The sequence below is a fragment of the Schistocerca gregaria genome, chromosome 7 (genome assembly GCF_023897955.1).
Source record: "Schistocerca gregaria isolate iqSchGreg1 chromosome 7, iqSchGreg1.2, whole genome shotgun sequence".
Taxonomy (NCBI): domain Eukaryota; kingdom Metazoa; phylum Arthropoda; class Insecta; order Orthoptera; family Acrididae; genus Schistocerca; species Schistocerca gregaria.
The window spans coordinates 426,093,087-426,116,528 of NC_064926.1; the positions used below are offsets into that span (position 1 = coordinate 426,093,087).

General features: G+C 42.5%; 1 protein-coding gene across 1 annotated transcript in view; it reads left to right on the top strand.

Annotated features, from left to right (window-relative positions):
* The window catches only part of LOC126282035 (vascular endothelial growth factor receptor kdr-like), a 234,689-nt gene that overhangs the window by 88,746 nt on the left and 122,501 nt on the right, over positions 1 to 23,442 (top strand). Inside the window, exons 2-3 of the mRNA XM_049981447.1 lie at positions 4,328 to 4,473; positions 23,050 to 23,203. Of these exons, the coding sequence (XP_049837404.1) occupies positions 4,328 to 4,473; positions 23,050 to 23,203 (300 nt within the window). The remainder of the gene's footprint in view (positions 1 to 4,327; positions 4,474 to 23,049; positions 23,204 to 23,442) is intronic.

The following is a 23,442-nucleotide window of genomic DNA, read 5'->3' on the forward strand; positions in this document are numbered from 1 at the left end:
GCCAATTGAACCACCCTCCTCTATTTGTACCAGTCCCTTGTCTGTTCGGAACTCGACTACAGGTGCATTGTTTATGTATGTGCATGCCCATCCCTTTTTCACTGTCTAAACACTATCCATCATCATGGCATCTGTTTGGCCACGGGTGCCTTTTACACCAACCCAGTTGAGAATCTGTATGCTGAAGCTGCTGAACTACCACTATCCTGCCGCCGTGACTTTCTCCTCAGCAGGTATGCATGCTGTTTGTCTGTCATGCGTGGCCACCCCTCCTATGCCTCCTTTTTTAATGATTCCTTCGATCGTCAGTATGGGGCTCGTCCCTCTTCTCTCTTACCTCCTGGAGTCCGCTTTCACCACTTTTCTATGGCGGCTTAACTTGGCACCCGTGACTTTAGATATCGGTTTCCAGCACATTCCTCAGTATTTACAGCCACGCTTTTTGCCTTGTATCGGGCCACAGAGTTCATCTGGTGACACAGCCTTCCCAATTGTGTCCTCTGCTCAGACTAACTCAGTGCCCTCCGAAGTCTCTGTGTGCTGTACACTGCTCATCCCTTAGTGCAGTGGGTCCAGGAAAATTGTCACTTGCTCACTCTTGGTAGAGCTAATGTCATGTCTCTGTGGGTTCCTGGTCATATCAGTCTGCCAGGAACTGAGGCTGCTGATGCTGCTGCCAAGGCTGTAGTCCTCATACCTCATCCTACAAGTACCTATATTCCCTACAATGATTACGAGGTGGTGTCCCTTTGGCATCACCAATGTTCCTCCCTTCACAGGAATAAGCTTCGGCTTATTTAGCCTCTCCTGGTGCCTTGGACAACCTCCTCTCAGCCCTCCCGCAGGGAGGAGATTATTTTAACTCAGCTGCATATTGGGCACTGCCTTTTTAGCCATTGTCATTTGCTCAGTGGCTTTGAACACATTGCGCCCAAATTTTAACTGTCCGCCATTTCCCGCTGGAATGCCCTTTTTTTAACCATTTACATTCCAGCTTGGGTTTGCCATCTGATTTATCAGCCTTTTTAGCGAATGACGGGTGGGCTGTCGACCATGTTTTACTTTTTATCCACTGAGGCAATATGGTGAAGGCCATTTAATTTTTAGTTTTGAACCATAATTTTTGTATGATGTTTATTCAACCCTTTTTCCATGTGCCTTTTTTTAGCTGTCTCCTATTCTTTTCATTGGGTATGACATATAGTTATTTCCCTCCCCTCTGTGTTTGTGTTCTATAGTTTTGACTTGTGCATGTATGACTCCAGTTGTTTTTTGTATCCTAAAACAAAACAAAAAGAACCCCCCCCCCCCCCCCCCCCACACACACACACACACAACTGGAGCCATTCTATTGGTACCACGATAAGCGATCCCCTATTCCTCACGATCCCCCGCATCAGAAGATAGTATCCTGATGGACTTACGAAATCACCATGACCATTAAAGATCACAGACAGGTTCTCCAATGCCATAAGTGACATCCATCACTGGAGCACCTCATTGTCTTCAAACAGCTCCATGTTTTGGCCCACCACCTAGTAACAAGACAGAAGCATGAAAGCTGGGAACAGTGTGTGTCTATCACTGGACCATGGACTCCTCCTTCACAGGTTTGGGCATATGTGCAATGCCTCTGGGGACACTAGCCCATCACAGGTTTACCTGGTGCCTCCCTGAGTAATGGGTTGACTAAAATTACCCAAATGCTATCACTGAACATTTTTCTATGCGCTATGCTTGAGCCTATGCATCTGAGAATTATCAGCCTGCGTTTCGTTTCCTCAGGCAGCACAAGGAGTGAATTCACTTGCCTTTCATTATATGTCAGTTGGAGCCATATAATGCTCTGTTTAGTGAATGGGATTTTCTGAGTGCATAGACCTTTTCCCTGACATGGCTCCAGAGCCAGAGTCCACAGCTCATGGTCTCAAAGTCACATTCTCACTTCCTGAGCACAGGGTCCCAGGTTCGATTCCCAACAGGGTCAAGGACTTTCACCTGCTCCAAGATGACTGGGTATTTGTGTTGCCCTCATCATTTCATCATCAATTGTGAAAGTGGTGTGATTGGACTAAGCAAAGGTTGGGAATTTGTATGGGCGCTGATAACCACATAGTTGAGTGCCCCACAAACCAACCATCATCATCATCATCATCATCATCCAGAGCCAGACTGAATCCACAGCCAAATGTTCAAATACCTGTTGGCTGATTGCCAACATCACATCTTGCCAATTTTAACTGCAACTGGAGTGAGGGTGAGATCCCATGATGCACCCTTTCATTGATGTGCATCTCATAAGCTATTTTCAAGATACTATCCATTCTGTTAAACTACTCTTCCAAGTCCCTTGCCATCTCTGACAAAACTACAATGTCTCTCACAAATCTCAAATGTTTTACATCTTCTCTCTGAATATGAATTCCAGTTCCAGATTTCTACTTGGTTCCCTCTGCTGTGTGCTTAGTGTACAGACTGAATAACATTGGGGATAGGCTACAAAACAGGACTGTTCTGACAACCCTATCTCATTCCCTTCACAGCTAATGCTTCCCTTTCATGTTCTTCAACTCTTGCAACTGCAGTCTAATTTGTATGCAAGTTCAAAATAACCTTATGCTTCATGTATTTTATCCCTGTTACCTTCAAAATTTCAGAGTATAGTCCAGCCAATACCATAAAAAGCTTTCTCTAAACCTACAAATGCTATTATAAAATAAGGTTTGCCTTTCTTCTCCGATGTGCTACAGCCTTACTGCAGTGCATACGCCAGTTCCTATCAGATCACCGAAGTTAAGCACTGTGGGGCATGGCCAGCACTTGGATGGGTGACCCTCCTGGCTGTCATGTGGTGTTGCCATTTTTTGGGGGTGCACTCAGCCAATTGAGGAACTACTTGACCAAATAGTAGCGACTCCAGTCAAAGAAAAACAACATAACAGCTGGGAGAGTGGTGTGCTGACCACTGACCACAGGCCCCTCCTATCTGCATCCCTAGCTGAGGATGACAAGGTGGTCGGATGGTCCCGATGGGCCAGTTGTGGCCTGAAGACAGAGTGCTTTCTTCTATGATTAAGTGTAGGGTGTATATTGCCTTGTGTGTTCCTACATTTCTCTGTAGATATAGGCAGTGGTTTGCTGGTTGGTGTTAGTTAAGAGCAAGAGGCGTAGTGTTTTTTGAAGTGCCCCACTCCTACAATGCTGTACAGAGCATGCAGCTCTGCTCTGCTGAGCAAACAATTTATGTTCCATTGTAACCGCTGGATACAGCACTTTCCTGAGTGAAGCCCAGGTAAAAGAATATTCTAAGTATATGACATGAATGTCTGTGTGCTCTCAGACATTCCTTGAGAAGAGGATGTGGCTAAAATATTTGATAAAATAATCAAAAGCCACACAACATTGTTAATTTCTCAAATTCATAACGTATTAGAATTTCAACACTGTAAGTCAGAACCACAAGGCCCATAATCTAAACTGATGCTACTAAAAATTTCATCTCACCAGTTTCTTCTGAAATTAGTCAACCCACATTTTAAACAGAGAAGCCTAACGTAATGAAACTGTTTTGTGTCTCATCATGTTTCTTGTCAAACTTCAACTTAATACCATGGCAGTTATAAAATCATCAACAACATGTAATATCTCCAAAAATCCTTCATCTTTTTGAAATTTTCCAGAACGTTATTTTTTTCATCTATCAATACTTACTAATAGAAATGTTGTTATAAAAAAATTATTATTACTGTCAATAATGCCTGTGAAGTGAACATGTCATAATAAAAAAACATTGTATATTATTGACCAAATACAGAGCACCTTATAAATATCAGAGAGTCATGTAAGAAAGTTCATATTTCCTTATCCACACTGTGAAGTGGTGTGTGCATGCCAGTCAGTTTTGTAGAATGAGCATAGTAACTTGTGTGGAGCATGCCCAAAATGAGCTGTTTTGTTTGGATGTGCAGATGACCACACCATGAATGAAGTTGGTGTATCTGTGTAAACTGTTCAATCTGTCTGCAAGGAATAGTGTAACACTTATAGTCATGTAACATGGTATAAAAACAGTGGTCCTTAAAAGATCCTCACTGACTGGGACCAGAAATGAATCTCAAACATTGTCAATAATAAACAGTGAAAAACCAGACTGGTCAGTGAGCATGAGGCCATCTCAACCAGTTTCAAAGGGAACACTTTAAATGGAACTGCATGTAAAGGACATTTGGATTATGGCCATTGCTCATATTGGTTCATAAAGCTGCATGTCTTCAGTGTAGTAATTGCATTTGAACAGACATAATTAACATTACTCATTCTCTTACAGAGCTATCAGACACCTCTCATGGAAGGAGCGATTCTCCTGTAATAACGTCTACAAATCTCTCAGAAATTATAGTAAACCCTGGAGAAAATTATACTATAACATGCGAGGGTGATACTTCTGTAATCTGGGATTACCCCAACATTTCGGTAAGTTCAAATACAATCTACATTTCTTTTTTGTCTTTGCACACAAGAAGGGCATTATTGGTTAAGTGGGATTTGAAACAGAAGTTATTATCTTTCATAAGGACTGATGAAGATGACAAACGGAGCTGCATCCTCTTCTTTTTTATCACTTGTCTGCAATTGCAATTATTGTCCACAATTATTAAAAATAGAAACTAGGAGAAAAGAACAACTAAAGCAAATGAAGGTATCTCCAAATAAGCTTCAGATTTATATGAGGTACCATCAGATGAATTAAGTTTCCAGATGCCAAAATAATAAATCAGATTAAAGAGCTGGCAAGTACAATTCTTGAGATGTTTCTGTTTATGGAGCCTCATACACAAGCCACAGATAGCAGTCGATGCCGGTTTGCATGATCTGACTATTACACTATAGTTATTAAGCAAAATTGTATAGTTTTGTTTTGCTTTGGTATGTCCATGTGGAATAAATAATCTGCAGGGAAAACTAGTTCCTAGACCCTTTTAGAGGTTTCCAATTCACTCAAGATTTATTTTTGCAACAGTGCATATGGAATACATCAAATGATTATGTCTACAGATCAATAGCACAAGAGGTTCTGAGGTACCAAGTATACAACCATGCTGTAACAACTACATCAATATTTGGTGAGGTGAATACTGTCCCGGGATATTTTATTCAGTGCTTGCTGAACCTATACATGTAGTTCTACAAGAGTTGTTGGTTGATGAGTCACACAAATCACTTCTTGTCCACACATGCTCAATTGGAGACAAGTCTGGAGATCATGCTGCCCATAGAAGTTGCTGCACATCTGGCAGAGCACATTGAGTTTCATGGGCAGTGTATGGTTGAGCATTATCCTGTTCGAACAACGCATTACCTTCCTGTTGCAAGAATGGTAAAAGGATGAACTTAACAACATTCTACATGTACCAAATGCTGGTTAGTGTCCCCTCCAGAAATACCAAAGGTGAAAAAGAGCTGTAGCTTGCTGCACCCCACCATAAGACCTGAGTTGGGGCCATTGTGTTTTGGACGAATGCACTCTGTGAGACAGTGCTCACCAAGTCTACATTGCATGTGCAAATGACCATCACTTGCATGCAGGCAGAATCTGCTACCATTGCCGAAGATCATGGTGCACCCTTCCAACTTCCAACTGATGCTCTGTTGGCACCATCTGAGCCATGCAGGTCAGTGCTGTGGAATGAGTGAAATATGGGCTATACATGTGCGTGCCTGTATTCCCAATGCTAATGACCAGTTTGCAATAGTTCTTGCTGACACATCTGGCCTCACAAACCCTCCTGTCTCTTCTGTAGTATTTGTACGATCTGCCACAGCAGGTCTTACAAGTGTCTCCATGGCATGGTTGCCTGCTTGCTTCACAAATTTGCTACCACACTGAGCCTTCAGGCTCTGAGCATTCTCTGGTAGGTGTGCCACTACTGTATCTGTTGGTGTACAACACTGAAACCATTATCAGTACATTTACTATCCCCTGGGTGGCATATGGCATTACTGGATCAAAATTGACATGTTTCCAGGTGTACTAATTTTTTTCCAGCTGTGTATTTTACTCTGAAAAGTGTCACTGAAGGTGGAATCTGTGTATGTACATGATGAAAGATCCCCAGGATGCTGTAAAATTAATATTTATAAAACATATATTTAAAACACCAAGTGACCAGAGGGTTGGCAAAGACATTAATTATGAATGCACAATAAGGCACAGACAAATGAAATACATTTTCTCATTCAATTTGTCGTACAGTTCTTTGTTTTAGACAGACACAGTCTAACTCTCTTGTATGTAGAAAGATGATGAGGATGTGCAATTTTAGACATGCAGTATTGCGATTTCGATGTATTATATGTGTATGTGTGAATAATATAATGTTAAAGAGCCATATTAAGCATTTTATTTATTAAGGAAAATTGCAGGAAGAGGATTTTTGTGATTACGACAAGTACCGGTTTCCCGGGAGTCCCATTCGTTATGTGGAAGACTGTTTTCTACTAACAGCACTGGCTGTCATATCTGTGTGTCCACTAACAGCTAGACTTGTCACAGATCATTTTCTGTGGCCAAACATCAAACTTGATTGCAATCATTGGAACCAAGCTTGTAAAGCCTGCCAACATTCTAATAAAATGAGTCAGCACATGTAGCCAAAGCAAGGCTGCTATTCAGTACCCAACAGCACTTCCAGCAAGTTCACCTAGATCTCATCAGGATCCTCCCCCCTGAAACAGGAGGCGTCCATTACATTCTTTTGGCCATCACTCGAGTTGCCTACTGGATGGAAGTCGTGCCACTCTTTGACGCCGTGGCAGAATCCGTGGCGAAGGCATTTGTTCACTAATGGATTTCTCATTTTGGCTGCCCTACCACTATTATGACTGATCAAGACTACCAATTCAAACTGGCCGTCAGTTCAAATTGGCACTCTTCATCAAGCTCTGTAACTTGTGTGGTGTTCAGCACTTCCAAACCACAGCATCTCAAAGCAATGGCTTATTGGAGTGCTAGCAGAGCATACTTAAAAAGCACTCATGTGTCATGGGGGTAATCTGATGGAATCCCTGCTGTGGATGCTCTTAGACATGCATTCAGCATATATGGCAAAACCTCCATGTCTTCTTAGCTGAAATTTAACACAGTGTACCTCTCACATTACTGGTAGACTTTGTACCACGAACTCAATGGTCAATGGAAAAGGAGCCCACTATGCTCATTTGCAGTGTCAAGCAGAACACTGCATGCCTCATTATACGACCCCTGCAGGCACACAGATCACACAATATCTTTGTTCGTCAAGCCCTAAAATACTGCAACTGTGTCATGGTGAGAATGACACAGCCCAACCTGCCTTGCAGCACCTTTTTGTAGATGTCTGCTTGTATTTGTGCCACCTCATCTATCGATACTACAACACATCTATTGGTTCTTAAGTAATACAGGATCATTTGCTGGAGCCATGTGCACTGTGCTTATTACTATGAATTTCCCATGAATTTCTATATCTATGGCACAAGCTTCAAAATTCTGCTCACTTTAAAGCATAAGTATCCATCTTTTATGATTTGAATTTCTTATTCAGAAGACACACACACACACACACACACACACACACACACACCACACTGACACACACACACACACACACACACACACACACACACACACACACACACACACACCACAGTCTCTGGCTTCTTGGACCAACAGCCAGAGACTGTGGTCACTGTGTGTGATTGTGTTTGCATGTGGCATGTGTGTGTGTGTGTGTGTGTGTGTGCGTGCATGTGTTTTGCCTATTTTTGATGAAGGCCTTTCTGGCTGAAGGCTCACTTTCAGACCATCTTTTTGTTGTGTCATCTGCAATTCAGCACCTCCGCTATAAGGCGAGTAGCAACTATCCTTATCTTTGCAATATCAGTTTTAAAGCTACTAAAATCATTAGTAGTGGTAAAGAAAATTGTATCATCTGCATACAACACTGTACTGGACTTAATAAATGATGGTATATCATTAATCAGTATTGGGAATGAGAAAGGGCATAGTAGAGATCCGTTTGGAACACCTATCTTGAATTGCTCTATACTAGACATTTCTTTGCCAACACAGATAACTTGTTTAAATTTTTGTAGATTTTAATAGTTTAATGCAGTTATCTCTAATCCCATTTTTCCAGAAGTAGTGTGTGCCTTACGCATACGAAAAAGTTTCTTGAGCAAAGCTTTTATCATGAATCACTCGATATAAATATTTGACTACAGAGTCTGTTACACTAATTATTCCTAAATGTTCAAAGTAAACAGTTAACTGTTGGTAAGTTACACATTGCAGTACCTTGGAAAAATCTGGCACTATAGAAATTAGCCAGTGACTTGAAGGGAATCTATATCTTCCTATTTACATACCCTAGTCCCTTTAAGCTCATTAGGAAAATGCCCCTCAGATTTATACTTGTTTATACAACATGTTTAGGAGTACACAATACAGTCTTTACCTTCTTTAGTATGTTGCAAAATATGTCACAGCTATCTCCACTGTCTGATGATTTCAATAGCTTTACTATTCTTAGGATGAAACTAGGTGAGACCTAGGAGAATGTAAACATACTTTTATTTGTTGATGATCTACAACCATTTTTAAGTAACTCTGGTGAATTGATATCAGGTTTGATAATAGGTGTTTCCCTTTCTTCAATAGATTTACCAAAAAAATCATCTAGCATCTGCAGCAACACTCTGTATCAGTTCCCATGCAGTTTTCACTTATTAGAGGAATTCTCTACACTGCTGCAGTTATGTGCTTTTTAGCTTCCACAATGGCGTTTTCATACTCATTACTACATTTAACACAGGATAATCTTGCATGGTCAGTCTTCAGACCATTAGACATACAATACAACAGCATAACATGGTTTTTCAAATTGACCAGACATTTAGTTTTATTTTGTTTGTTTGGAACCATGGTTTCCAAGGCTTTGGCAACTATTTTGAAACAATATTATGAAAATATATTGGTGTCAGCAGCCAGAGATTGCGGTCGTGTGTGTGTGTGTGTGTGTGTGTGTGTGTGTGTGTGTGTGTGTGTGTGTTTGTGTGTGTGTGTGTTTTCTATCTCCAATGAAGACCTTGTTGGCTGAAAGCTCATTTTCTGACAATCTTTTTGTTGTGCCTATCTGCGACTCAGCCTCTCCACTATATGGTGTGTACCAACTATCCTTTTCATAATAATATTGTTACATTCCATCCTGGATTTTCCATTGTCCAATTATTTTGCATTTGTTTATGGAAAGCTCTCATTAAATTGTGTCGAAAGTGGATTAAGAAACCTATCAAATATTATCTTTCCTGACATGTTACTTAAAGTATAATGTGTGTCACTGTAACATTGGCCAAGGCAGTCTCTGTCAGCAAGGGACTTACAAGATCTGAAAATTTTATCATTAATGACAGATCTGGAGATCCCAACTTTTGAGACATGCCTAGCTACATTAGTCTTATCAGAACAGAACCTACTTATATAACTTAGATACTGCAGAGTGCAAACAGCACTCAGTAGGCTGAGTGGTGGAGTGATGGGTCTGTGGGCCCAGTGACACACTGGTGGTAAAGAGAAATGTCTTATTAAATTTCAGATACACATTGAATCATGAGTAATGTGAAGAAGAATCACACCACTCCATTTTCTACATCTACATCTACATCTACATCCATACTCCGCAAGCCACCTGACGGTGTGTGGCGGAGGGTACCCTGAGTACCTCTATCGGTTCTCCCTTCTATTCCAGTCTCGTATTGTACGTGGAAAGAAGAATTGTCGGTATGCTTCTGTGTGGGCTCTAATCTCTCTGATTTTATCCTCATGGTCTCTTCGCGAGATATACGTAGGAGGGAGCAATATACTGCTTGACTCTTCGGTGAAGGTATGTTCTCGAAACTTTAACAAAAGCCCGTACCGAGCTACTGAGCGTCTCTCCTGCAGAGTCTTCCACTGGAGTTTATCTATAATCTCCGTAACGCTTTTGCAATTACTAAATGATCCTGTAACGAAGCGCGCTGCTCTCCATTGGATCTTCTCTATCTCTTCTATCAACCCTACCTGGTGCGGATCCCACACTGCTGAGCAGTATTCAAGCATTGGGCAAACAAGTGTACTGTAACCTACTTCCTTTGTTGTCGGATTGCATTTCCTTAGGATTCTTCCAATGAATCTCAGTCTGGCATCTGCTTTACCGACGATAAACTTTATATGATCATTCCATTTTAAATCACACCTAATGCGTACTCCCAGATAATTTATGGAATTAACTGCTTCCAGTTGCTGACCTGCTATTTTGTAGCTAAATGATAAGGGACCTTTCTTTCTATGTATTCACATCACATTACACTTGTCTACATTGAGCTTCAATTGCCATTCCGTGCATCATGCGTCAATTCACTGCAGATCCTCCTTAGGCCAGAGATGGCTAGCAGGTGGCTGGTCTCTGCACTGGATGCATGCATAGGCATTGCTGACATAAGGGTGATCAGTGGCTTGTGGCCTGACAGTCAGCCAAGTCCCTGACATCAGCAGCATTCTCCATTTTCTGCTGTAACTGCATTTCACTGCAGAACCTGGTGACTCAAGCTCAGCTCGGGTCCATCGTGGAGACAAGTGAAGACTGCTATGCACAGGACATGAGCTGCTGCTCCCTGGCAACTGTCTGGTGACCAGAGGCACAGACAGCTGGTTAGCGTCACTGTGGCACCTTTTCCCAAAAGAATACTCAGAGCAGGAGGCAACTGGCCCAACCCTGTCTTGAACCCATGGCTGCAGCTGGTGGCGCCCGGTCATCTTGTCTCCTAGCAGGACACTGGCATTATGGTGGTGCTGCTGAATTCTGGATTAATCTGCCTTACAGTTCACAGCTATTTATATGGCTCTGAGGTGCATCTGTTGCACTATTATGCGGCTCCCAGTCACCTAGCTCACAACATTGGTCTTTCATCAGTGTGGTGAATCATCCTGCCCACCATGGCTATTACTGCTGTGTGGTGTAGATTTTGTTGAGCACAGTTAGCACTTCTCACAAGCCTTTTTTGTACATCTTATTATGAGCTATAGGTCACTAAACTGTGTTTACCAGTCATGGTAGCTAATGCAACACAGAATTATGATCTGGAAATGGAAATACTGTCATATTTCCCAATTCTGCTGCTGTTTTAAAATTGGCAAAAATATTGTCAAGGCATGCTTGATTTTGTGTGGTTCTATTATTGATAGAATGTTAATTACACTGTCTCAGACACTTTTCAGCTCTGTGACACTATCTTTAAGTGTTTATTGTGTGTGGCAACTACTGTATAGTGGTCCTTAATAGCATGACTGGCAGGTACTTCAAAACCAACAGTCCAGTGAGATTTGATACTAGAACTATATGGACTAAGTGTTTAGCACAGTGGTCAGCAAACAAACTTAAGATTCTCTATATTGTGTGAGTTTCATTCACAACAAAAAGCCTAATATGTGTAAGACTTACTTCCAGTAGTCTTACACCAGATGCTTGAGAGATGCAGCCAGTGGTCAGTGACAGAACATATATCAGTTCTGTTATACGAACTGAGTATACCTGTCTACTGTGTAGTGTCACTGTGCAGTTTTTAGAGAAATTTGTAAGTAAGCCACTGTAAACCACAGGATGGTAAGCACAGTGTGGCAATGTGTGGATGAGGGCAAAAAATATGCAAAAAGACTGTGAGATGGGCCAGCTGTGTGCTTGGCGAAACCTGCACCATGCTGCAATAATAGCCAAAGTGGACAGGGCAGTGTCACCACACCAGGGCAATACCCAAGTTGTGAGCTATGTGACAGGGAGCTGGCTAAAAATGCACCTCAGAGCCACATAAATGTCTGTGAATTTTGAGGCAAATTCATTCAGAGTCCAGTAGCATCACCCCAATGCTAGGTCCATGCTAGATAATGAGATGACTGGGCATCACCAGCTGCAGCCACGGCTTCAAGATCAGGTTAGGCCAGTTGCCGTGAGGCATGATTTGATTGCTATGTTGAGTACCATCAAAAATTGTTTGGACTTCCATTGAGAGTACCATCTTCTGCCAAGTCAAGACATTAGAAAGTGTGTAGATTGTTATGGGGAGAACTGCATCAAACTTGATTAAAAAAGTAGCAATTGTGAGTTCCCGTTACAGGTGTATTGTAGCAAATGTCAGAAAGAACGAGTATAAGGAAAAACACAGTTTGTTAATTCTGAACTGAAAATGCAGCAGAGCATCATTTAGGTTTCCTGTTGGATTAAAGATTACATACTGGAAAACACAGTGCTGGAAACTGGACTGTTGAAAAATATTGCTTGTGACTGTTACGGTGTGTTAAGTCATTGTGACTAATGACAGTAGTCCAATAGGTAGTGTCAATAACATTGCAGAAATAGATGGGTCATACATAACTCAAAAATACATGAAAGTATGACTTCTCAAGAACTAAACTGAACAGATTAGGGTATTCGGATGCATTGAAAGAGACTTAAGAAAATGTTTCATTGTGGAAGTGTATTCCAGGACCAAACAAACTTTAGCGTCTCTTATTAAGAACTTTATCATGACTGGCACCAAAGTCATTACAGATGGATGGAAATCGAACAACACTTTAAAGGAAGAAAGGTTTCACCATGAGTTTGTAAACCATTTTGTTGAATTTGCGTCTTCTGATGACCCGTCTGTGCACACACAGTACATCAAATGATTATGGAAATCTCAGAAATCATCCATCCAGAGGGAAGGACGAACAGGAGGCCAAGATGCACTGTATATCTTTCAATACTTCTACTTCCACAGTTTGCACTTACACTGTATAAAACTTCCCTGTGAAACTTTGTCAATTTTCTTAAGAGATATTGCTAAACTGCAACACAGACTATGGAAAAAAAGGACTTCTACCGGCAGTATACATATCACCCAGAGTTGTTCAGAATGAAGATATCAATGACGAGTAAGGTAAGTGAAATTATACACTGCTGGAAATGGAAAAAAGAACACATTGACACCGGTGTGTCAGACCCACCATACTTGCTCCGGACACTGCGAGAGGGCTGCACAAGCAATGATCACACGCACGGCACAGCGGACACACCAGGAACCGCGGTGTTGGCCGTCGAATGGCGCTAGCTGCGCAGCATTTGTGCACCGCCGCCGTCAGTGTCAGCCAGTTTGCCGTGGCATACGGAGCTCCATCGCACTCTTTAACACTGGTAGCATGCCGCGACAGCGTGGACGTGAACCGTATGTGCAGTTGACGGACTTTGAGCGAGGGCGTATAGTGGGCATGCGGGAGGCCGGGTGGACGTACCGCCGAATTGCTCAACACGTGGGGCGTGAGGTCTCCACAGTACATCGATGTTGTCGCCAGTGGTCGGCGGAAGGTGCACGTGCCTATCGACCTGGGACCGGACCGCAGCAACGCACGGATGCACGCCAAGACCGTAGGATCCTACGCAGTGCTGTAGGGGACCGCACCGCCACTTCCCAGCAAATTAGGGACACTGTTGCTCCTGGGGTATCGGCGAGGACCATTCGCAACCGTCTCCATGAAGCTGGGCTACGGTCCCGCACACCGTTAGGCCGTCTTCCGCTCACGCCCCAACATCGTGCAGCCCGCCTCCAGTGGTGTCGCAACAGGCGTGAATGGAGGGACGAATGGAGACGTGTCGTCTTCAGCGATGAGAGTCGCTTCTGCCTTGGTGCCAATGATGGTCGTATGCGTGTTTGGCGCCGTGCAGGTGAGCGCCACAATCAGGACTGCATACGACTGAGGCACACAGGGCCAACACCCGGCATCATGGTGTGGGGAGCGATCTCCTACACTGGCCGTATACCTCTGGTGATCGTCGAGGGGACACTGAATAGTGCACGGTACATCCAAACCGTCATCGAACCCATCGTTCTACCATTCCTAGACCGGCAAGGGAACTTGCTGTTCCAACAGGACAATGCACGTCCGCATGTATCCCGTGCCACCCAACGTGCTTTAGAAGGTGTAAGTCAACTACCCTGGCCAGCAAGATCTCCGGATCTATCCCCCATTGAGCATGTTTGGGACTGGATGAAGCGTCGTCTCACGCGGTCTGCACGTCCAGCACGAACGCTGGTCCAACTGAGGCGCCAGGTGGAAATGGCATGGCAAGCCGTTCCACAGGACTACATCCAGCATCTCTACGATCGTCTCCATGGGAGAACAGCAGCCTGCATTGCTGCGAAAAGTGAATATACACTGTACTAGTGCCGACATTGTGCATGCTCTGTTGCCTGTGTCTATGTGCCTGTGGTTCTGTCAGTGTGATCATGTGATGTATCTGACCCCAGGAATGTGTCAATAAAGTTTCCCCTTCCTGGGACAATGAATTCACGGTGTTCTTATTTCAATTTCCAGGAGTGTATATGTCATCATTGGACCATTTTCATTTATTGTTTTCATTGTTGCCAATGCTATAAGCATGTAGTGACCACTACTCATGTTAACTACTGTGGCTGCACATGTTAGTTCTGTTCGCTCCATCCGTAGATACAGTCCTGTCACAAATTCAGTGACTGCACAGTAACAAATGAATGGCGCAAACCACCAAGTTTGAATCCGCTGCTTGGAGTGCTGAATAATGTTGTTGCCTACTCCTTGGAGTTATAACTTTTGTTTTTATGTTTATTCTGTTCTTTGGTTACTGTTTTGTTGTTACAAGTTAACTATAGCAACTGTGCTTCTTTTTCTGTAATACCAAGTAATAAACTGTGCAAGTATATTCTCAGTGCATGTTTGAATATTTAATAAGTCCAACAAAAATATACCCATCAGTGGTGAGCTCAATGTGATTCATGCTGAGAAAACCGGTCCTGCAACAAAATTGATTACAGAATGGAATTGCCTGCAGTATTGAGACTGGCTGTTCACCTCCCACCATTTTGACCACATAATCCAGTTCTGTGGTTCACCCAGGTTGAGGCCAGCTTTTGCTATGCTGGAATTACAGTGGATGCAACTAAGTTTGCATTAATAGTGAGTCAGCTCAAGCAATGCTATGCTTCCAAAGTTCAACATATAATCACAGCACCACTGACCGAAAATGTGTATGAAAGATTAAAGACTGAGCTTATTCGTAGAGTTGGAGCATTGCAGGAAGACCGTATCAGACAAGTGCTGACTCAGGAAGATATAGGCTACAGAAAACCATCTCAGTACCTGCATCATCTCCACAGCAAGATGGACATCGGAACAGTGCCCAGCGTATGCTATGGAGAAGCTTTCTGCTGCTGCAGGTAAAGGTGATCGTCACATCACAGACAGAGATGTCTCTGAACTCTGTTGCGGAACTGGCCAACCACATCACAGATGCCATCACTCCAGATAAATAGGTTAGTGCTGTGACAGTGTCTAGTAGTGTTGTGTCCATGGCCCTTCTCGTTTCACATGCAGATTACAATGCTCTGTCCACCAAAGTTGATGCACTGGGCGCACAGATTGGCACATTGTTGTCACAAGAAGGTCATAGTCACTACAAAGGACATAGCCACAAATGATCTAGGAGCCATTCATTAACTCAATTTGTATCAGATGCTGGTCTGACCACTTGTTGATACCACAGAAGATTTGGTGAGCAGGCTAAAAAGTGCAGTAGCCCCTGTGCCTACCCAAATGCAAATGGTGGTTGGAAATAGGTGCCACCAATTGCTCAACTACATCATCCCAGCACCTACTCTTACTGACAGAGTATCAGGCTAGAAGTATTTAATAAACAAAGGGTACAACCTTAGTATCCTGCCCAGATCATCACTGCACTGTTGCATGCCATCTACTGCATTTAGCTCGTCTACTACAAATAATTCAGCAATTGCAAAGTATGGCACACAGTGTGAAGAATTGCATTTGGGGCTCCACTGTTAATTCACGTGGGTCTTTACTGTAGCAGATGTGGCCAAAGCAATAATTGGTGCCGATTTATTAGCTCACTATAAGCTCCTATCGGATGTAGCGAATTCCCACCTAATAGACAGTGTTACTGGACTCACAACCACTGGGTACCATTGTGATGCCAGAACATACAACATCAAGGTTATACATGTTGCAGATGAGGAGTATTGTTTGCTGCTACATGAGTTCCCGACCTTAACAAGGCCTCCATGTGTGTCACAGCAAGTATTGCACAATACGGTCCACCACATAAAAACTACGGACTGTGCCTTGCCTGCCGAGATTATTGGCTCCAGGACACCTTTCCATTGCTAAAACAGAATTCAACATGATGTTACAAGAAGGTATCATCTGACCCTCTATGGTCATCTGCACTGCATTTAGTACCCAAAAAGGGAAAATCCTGGCGCCCATGTGGCGATTACAGAGTGTTCAACTCACGGACCATGCCTGATTGCTACCAAGTGCCACTACTAAAAGGCTATAGCCATGCACTGCATGGAGCTGCTGTATTCAGTGTTATAGACTGTGCAAAAGCGTATTCCCAGATTCCTGTGATAACAAATGGCATTCCAAAGACCACTATTATTATGCCATTTGGGTTGTATGAAAGCAAGTTTATGACCTTTGGTCTGTATAATGCTGCTCAAACCTGGCAGAGGTTTATTGATTCTGTCTTACATGGGCTGAACTTTTGTTTTGTATATGTGGGCGATGTGTTGGTGTATTCATCGTCCAAGGAACAACATCACCAGCACCCGAGAGAAGTTTTTGAGCATCCTGAGAAGTACAGTGTGGTGTTAAACACAGATAAATATGTGTTTGGCCAACATCAAGTCAATTTCCTGAGTCATTGAATATCTTCTCAGGCTCATTACCACTTTCTGAGAAGGTTGAAGCCATACTGCAATTACCCAAGCCATCTGCAATAAAAGAGCTACGCAGATACTTAGGAACACTCAATTTTTAGCTCCATCGTTTACTATGCACTGCCAAACAATAGGCGCTGTTGACACAGCACTGGCTTGTTCCAAGGTTAAGAGCAGCTCTACTATGCAGTGAACTGAGGAGATGAATGTGGCTTTCGAAGTAACCAAAAAGAGCCCAGCACAAGCAGCATTGCTGGCACACTTCAAGCTCAAAGCTTATCTGGCGTTAGTGGTGGATGCCAGTCGGTTAGCCATTGGTGCAGCCCTCCAACAATGGGTGGATGATGCCTCGCAGCCGCTGGCTTATTTCTTGCACAAGCTGTCACCTGCACAACAAAGATGAAGCACATATGATCAGGAACTTTTAGCCATATATCAAGAAGTCAAGCACTTTCAACCACAGGTTGAGACATGAGAGTTTGTGATATTCACTGGCCACAAGCCTTCAACATATGCCTTCAATAAAAACAGCAACACTTGCTCTCCACCGCAGTACAGCCAATTGGAATTACCTTATATCAGGCGTCACTAATTTGGCTGTGGACTGCCTCTCTCGAGTGGTCAGTGTCTCACAGCCTGTGGACAGGATGGCACTTGCCAGGGTGCAACAAGAAGATTCTGAGCTACACACCATATTGCATGACAACACTGCAGCACTCAAGTTACGGCAAGTCAACATTCCTGGCGAGAACATGAAATTGTACTATGAAGTGTCACATGGCAGATCACACCCTTTTGTTCCCATTGCATTTCACAGGCCAGTGTTTGAGTCCTTACATAATCTTTGCCACCCAGAAGTCTGGTTGACATTCAAGCTAGTGTCTCAAAGGTTCATGTGGTCAGGGATAGAAAGAGACTGCCACAAATGGATGAGAACTTGCCAGCATTGCCAACTTTGCAAAATCACTCGCCACATTCATCCCCCAATAGGAGTTCCCAGACACTTCTTCATGCTTCGCCCATGTTCATTTTCATGTGGTAGGACCACTTCCTCCATTGGATGGCCAGCAGTACATATTCACAATGATTAACAGACATACGCGATGGCCTGAAGCAGTCTCTAGGGACAACATCTCCGTGAAAACATTAGCCACCACTTTTACATCAGCCTGGCTGGCAAGATTCAGCTGTCTGCTCCATATCACCACCGACAGAGGCTCATAGTTTGAGTCAGATTTGTTCACACAATTGGCGAAGTTCTGTGACTACATCCATCACAAAACAACCAGTTATCATCTGGCCAGCAATGGCATGCTTGAATGTTGGCATCGAATGCTAAAGGCTGTGCCAATGTGCCATGGAACATCTTGGACATCTGCACTACCCATAGTCCTGCTGGGTCTATGAGCCACATAGAAACCAGATGCAGAGTGCTCAGCAGCTGAGTTGGTTTATGGCGAGACTCTGCACCTACCAGGGGAGTTTGTTGCCACAGGCCTACTGTCAGAAATGCATGACTAACCAGAGTTCCTTCACAATTTATGGGAACTTGTAAGCCATATCAAACCCACAAAGGCCTCCAGGCATGGTTGTACAAACAACTTTTGTGCATAACAATCTCGAAAGCTATTCGCACATTATGTTACGTACAGACTGCATCAAGCCACCACTGCAGCCACCGTATACTAAACCCCATCATGTCCTCCGCAGACACACACATGATGGTCATCATAGTAATGGCAAACAGGCCACCGTGTCTCTTAGCAGAGTGAAGCAGGCTTACATTTTCACAGAGGCATCACCAACCCTATCGTCAAGAGCTCTATGCCTGACAGATGCAACACCTCGACTTTCAGCACTGCCGCCACAACAGGTCGATGCAGAACCTATACACACCACCAGCTCCCATAGTGACTGCTACTCATGTCAATTGCTGTGTCCTTACATGTTAGTTCCATTCGCATCTTTCATGGATACAGTTGTGTCACGAATTCAGTGACTGCACGGCAACAAATGAATGGCATAAACTGCCAAGTTTGAATCAGCCACTTGGAGTGCTGAGTAATGTTGTTGCCTACTCCTCGGAGTTATAACTTTTGTTTTTATGTTTATTCTGTTTCTGGGTTGCCGTTTCGTTGTTACTAGTTACCTATAACAACTGTGCTTCTTTTTCTGTAATACCGAGTAATAAACTGTTCAAGTCTATTCTCAGTGCGTGTCTGAATATTTATTACTTACGGGTAACTCTACACAATGAAAATATACCTGTCAAGCGAAATCCACATTGTTCATCTTTTGTCATAGTAGTTCCTATCACTATAAATTAAATTGATAACTTGCTCCACGATAGTTGCACATTTGATATATATTGCTTCTAAGCATTCTTGAAAATCACTGAAAATTATTGTAAAATCCGACAGAAAAGTCGGAAATCAACATTATTTGCCGCATGTATGAAATATCACCAGTTAAGAATGGCTCAACAGTTTTGGTTGATTTTTGCCTTTTTAGTGTTTGTGATTGTCAGGACAAGATTTGTATGATTGAAAATTTTTGGAAAATCCATGGGAAAAGCCAGAAATTAAAATCAGTTGTGAAAGATCATCACTTGAGAAGGATGGTAATGGTGTTTTTGGTATGAAAATAAAGAAATTGTATTCTGTTTGACGTTTCTGCTGTCACGTTTCATACCAAGATATATACATTTACCAGATAGGATTGATGGAGTACATCGAAAAAGTTCAAAGACGGGCAGCATGTTTTGTATTATCATGAAATATGGGGGAGGGTGTCACTGAAATGATACAGGACTTGGGCTGGAAATCTTTAAACAAAGGCATGTTTTGTTGTGATGGAATCTTCTCACGAAATTCCAATCACCAACTTTCACCTCCGAATGTGAAAATATTTTGTTGACACTGACCTACATAGGGAGAAATGATCACCACAATAAAATAATGGAAATCAGAGCTCGTACAGAAAGATATAGGTGTTTGTTCTTCTCATGCACTATACGAGATTGGGATAATAGTGAATTGTGAAGGTGGTTCAATGAATCCTCTTCCTGGCCCTTAAATGTGATTTGCAGAGTATCCATATAGCTGTAGATGTTGGCGTTGTTACAAAAACTCTCGAAACGTTCTTGACCAATTTACTACAAATTTTTACATTATACTCAACTGAACATTCAGGCGGAAATGGATGTAGAGAGGGGACAGGAAGAGAAGGAAAGAGAAGGGGGCAAAGAAGAGATGGAAAGGGGGGGGAGGAGCTTTTGCACATAGAGATGAGGGGAGGAGAAGATGTATGGAGCTACTGAACGTTCAGACAGAAATGGACATAGAGAGTAGGAGGTGAAGATGGATGGAGAGAGGGGGAAGAAGTTACACACAGAGAGGTGGGGTGAGGAGGAGATGAATGGAGAGAGGGGGGATGAGGAGATGCACAAAGAGAGAAGGGACAAGAAATTTACAATGTATATGCAATTTCCATACATATTTAGAAGTTGTGAAGCATTGACGGGGTCTCTATAGTGTGTTTAAAGTAAGTTGCAACTTTTGACAGTTCAGCACAGAGCAAATGGAGGGAAGCATAGTTGTCAGTGTGTGTAGCGCCCGTCAGCAGATGACCACAGTATAATGTCAGTCCTACTCAATGCAGAACCTGGCAGGCTCGCTTCACAATGGGAACAGCAAGCTAGCTGATTTGCAATCTTTCTGAAATAATTTTAAAGAAACTACTTTGCCTTATCTGCGGCTTGGGCCTTAGTGACCATATGCCTGCTGCACACTCCTCCTCCATCGTTCCCAGTTGTGAGCCTCCTGCCACCACTCGTCCGCTCCTAATCCCATGTCCTTGGTGTCCTTGTCAATATTGTCCTTCCATCTAGTTCATGGTCATCCCCGGTACCTCCTTCCAGCTACAGCTCCCTGAAACACATCATGGGGTATCCTCCCTGCATTCATCCTTGCTACATGTCCAGCCCAGGTCAACCTTCTTCTTCTTATTCTTTTTATAATGTCTAGCTGTGAGTAAAACTCTTTTAATTCTTGTTTTTTTTTTTTTTTTCAAATTCTCCACCCCCCTGTTGGGGGGGGGGGGGGGGGGCTTTATCAGCCGAACAGCTGGTGGTGCGATAGGGGAAGATGGCTCGCTATTGGTGTTACCTGGGCAATAGCACCATGTTCCCCTCTGGTCAGTCAAACACCAAAGTGGCAACTAATTTTAAACACCCTATAGTATGTATGTTCATGTGTATGTATGTGTAGGAACTACAGAACTCAGGAAGCAGTTACATAACACCAACTAACAGGTTGTACTATTCCATACAAACATATTTTATTATTCTATAAGGTACAATCAGGTTGTCACAAACATAAATCAGAGTGAACTAACTGAAGGTCCAGAGAGGTTAGTTGAGCTGCCTCAGGTCAGCAATATTGTTGCGGGTGACCCCAAGAAGTTACGTCCCCATGTATGTATTTCTGTCTCTCTCTCTCTCTCTCTCTCTCTCTCTCTCTCTCTCTCTCTCTCTCTCTCTCTCTCTCTCTCTCTCTCTCTCTCCCTCTAATTTTACAGAGTGCTGAAGTTGCTGCTAAACAACTCTATCTACACCTACACATCTACACATATCTCTGCTAGCCACCAAATGGCATGTGTCAGAGGGCACTGTTCATGCAAAATTCATATTCCCCCCCTCTGTTCCACTCACGGATTGCGTGAGAGGAAAAATGACTGAACACCTCAGTACGAGTTCTAATTTCCCTTACCTGTGAATGTTGATAATTGCACAATTTGAAAGTTGGTGGTAATAATATATGCTCTACATCCTTAGCAAAGATAAGATTTCGGAATTTAATAAGCAGCCCCTTGCGTTTAGCGCATCGTCTATCTGCAAGTGTGTCCCACTTCAAACTTTCTATGTGATCTGTAATGCTCTCACGATGGCTAAATGTACCAGTTGTGAATCTTGCTGCTCTTCTTTGGGCTTTCTCAATCTCTCGAATCAGACCCAGCTGGTAAGGGCCCCATAGAGACAAATAATACTCTAAGACTGGACAAACTAAAGTATCGTAAGCAGTTTTATTTGTTTAAGAACTGAATCGCTTCAGGATTCTACCAATAACTGCAATCTAGAGTTCACCTTACCCAGTACTTGTGTCATCTGATCACGCCATTTGAGATCATTTCATATAGTCACACCCAGTTACTTGATGGATGTTACCACTTCCAAATAGTGGGCATTTATTTTGTACTCGTACATTAGAGGGTATTTTTGCTTTGTTATACACAGTAGGTTACGCTTACTAGTAATGAGAGTTAACTGCCAGTCATTACACCACGCATTTATTTTCTGCAAACTTTCGTGTGATACTACTTTTCTGTAGACTACAATATCATCGGCAAACTTTCTAATGCCACAGTCAATACCATCAACCAGATCATTTATGTAAATCGTAAAAAGCAGTGAACCTATTACACTGCCTGGAGCACACTTGATGCTACGCTTGTTTCCTTAGAAGTCTCCCCATTCAGGACAACATAGTGCTCTCTGTCTGTTAGAAAACTTTCTATCCATAAATGAGTTTTTGAAAGCAAGGTTTAGAATTTCGGCTTTTTGTTTATTATCATCATCCATTACATTACCCATACTGTTAGCAAGAGAAGGTATTGAATTATTTGTAGCGTTCATAGATTTTATGTATGACCAAATTTTTTTGGGATTATTTTTAGAATCTGCTGATAAAATATCAGCAGCAGATATGAGTTGTAACAATGACACATGAACCATCTTTGCCCTTAGAGGCTTCTATTGTTTCGTGGCAGGAACAGATGTGTTTGGCACCAACTAATGCCTGTCAGGTCCACTGCAACCCACAGTCCATCAGTGTTTTGACTCACATTCACTACTGAAGGGATGTACTAACAGCAGATGTTGTCCCCTGTAAATCCAATGGTTTTTAGGGTCTGTAGATGATGTTTCCAGATGTTATATACTCATCAATGTGTTCCTCAGGACATGATCTATAACCTCTCAGAATATGTCAATATACATGTATTCATGTTACACTCTGTGTATGTGTAAATATAATATGCATTAAGTTACTGAACATGTCATTTTGATGGGATATTGCCATATTTATGGAACATATGTCAATAAACATCTGGTACTATCTTTGACATTCTGATTCTAAGAGGCTATTAATTTTGTCTTTTTTTTTATTCTAGGACAGTGAACCCAACATACATTCAACTTTGAAGAAAGGCAAATATATATCATCAATTCAGCTGACAGATGTTACATACAAGGATGTTGGATATTACCATTGTTTGTTTGACAATAACAGTGAGAAAAATACATCTATATACTTGTATGTGAAAGGTGAGAAGAGAATGTCAAAGTAAATCTGTTGGGTTATTAACCGCTCTATTTCAGTGTATGAGTACTACTTCACACGTGGCTTGTTGTCTCTGCGAGTAAATTCCAGAACGTAAATCCAAAGATAAGAGATTCAGTTTCTAATCAGCCCTTGGGTTTTTCTGTCACACTTTGCTTCTTTCAACTCAGGTAATGATTTGTGACATAAAAGGGTACCAAGTTCCACTGTGGTTCAGAGTCCA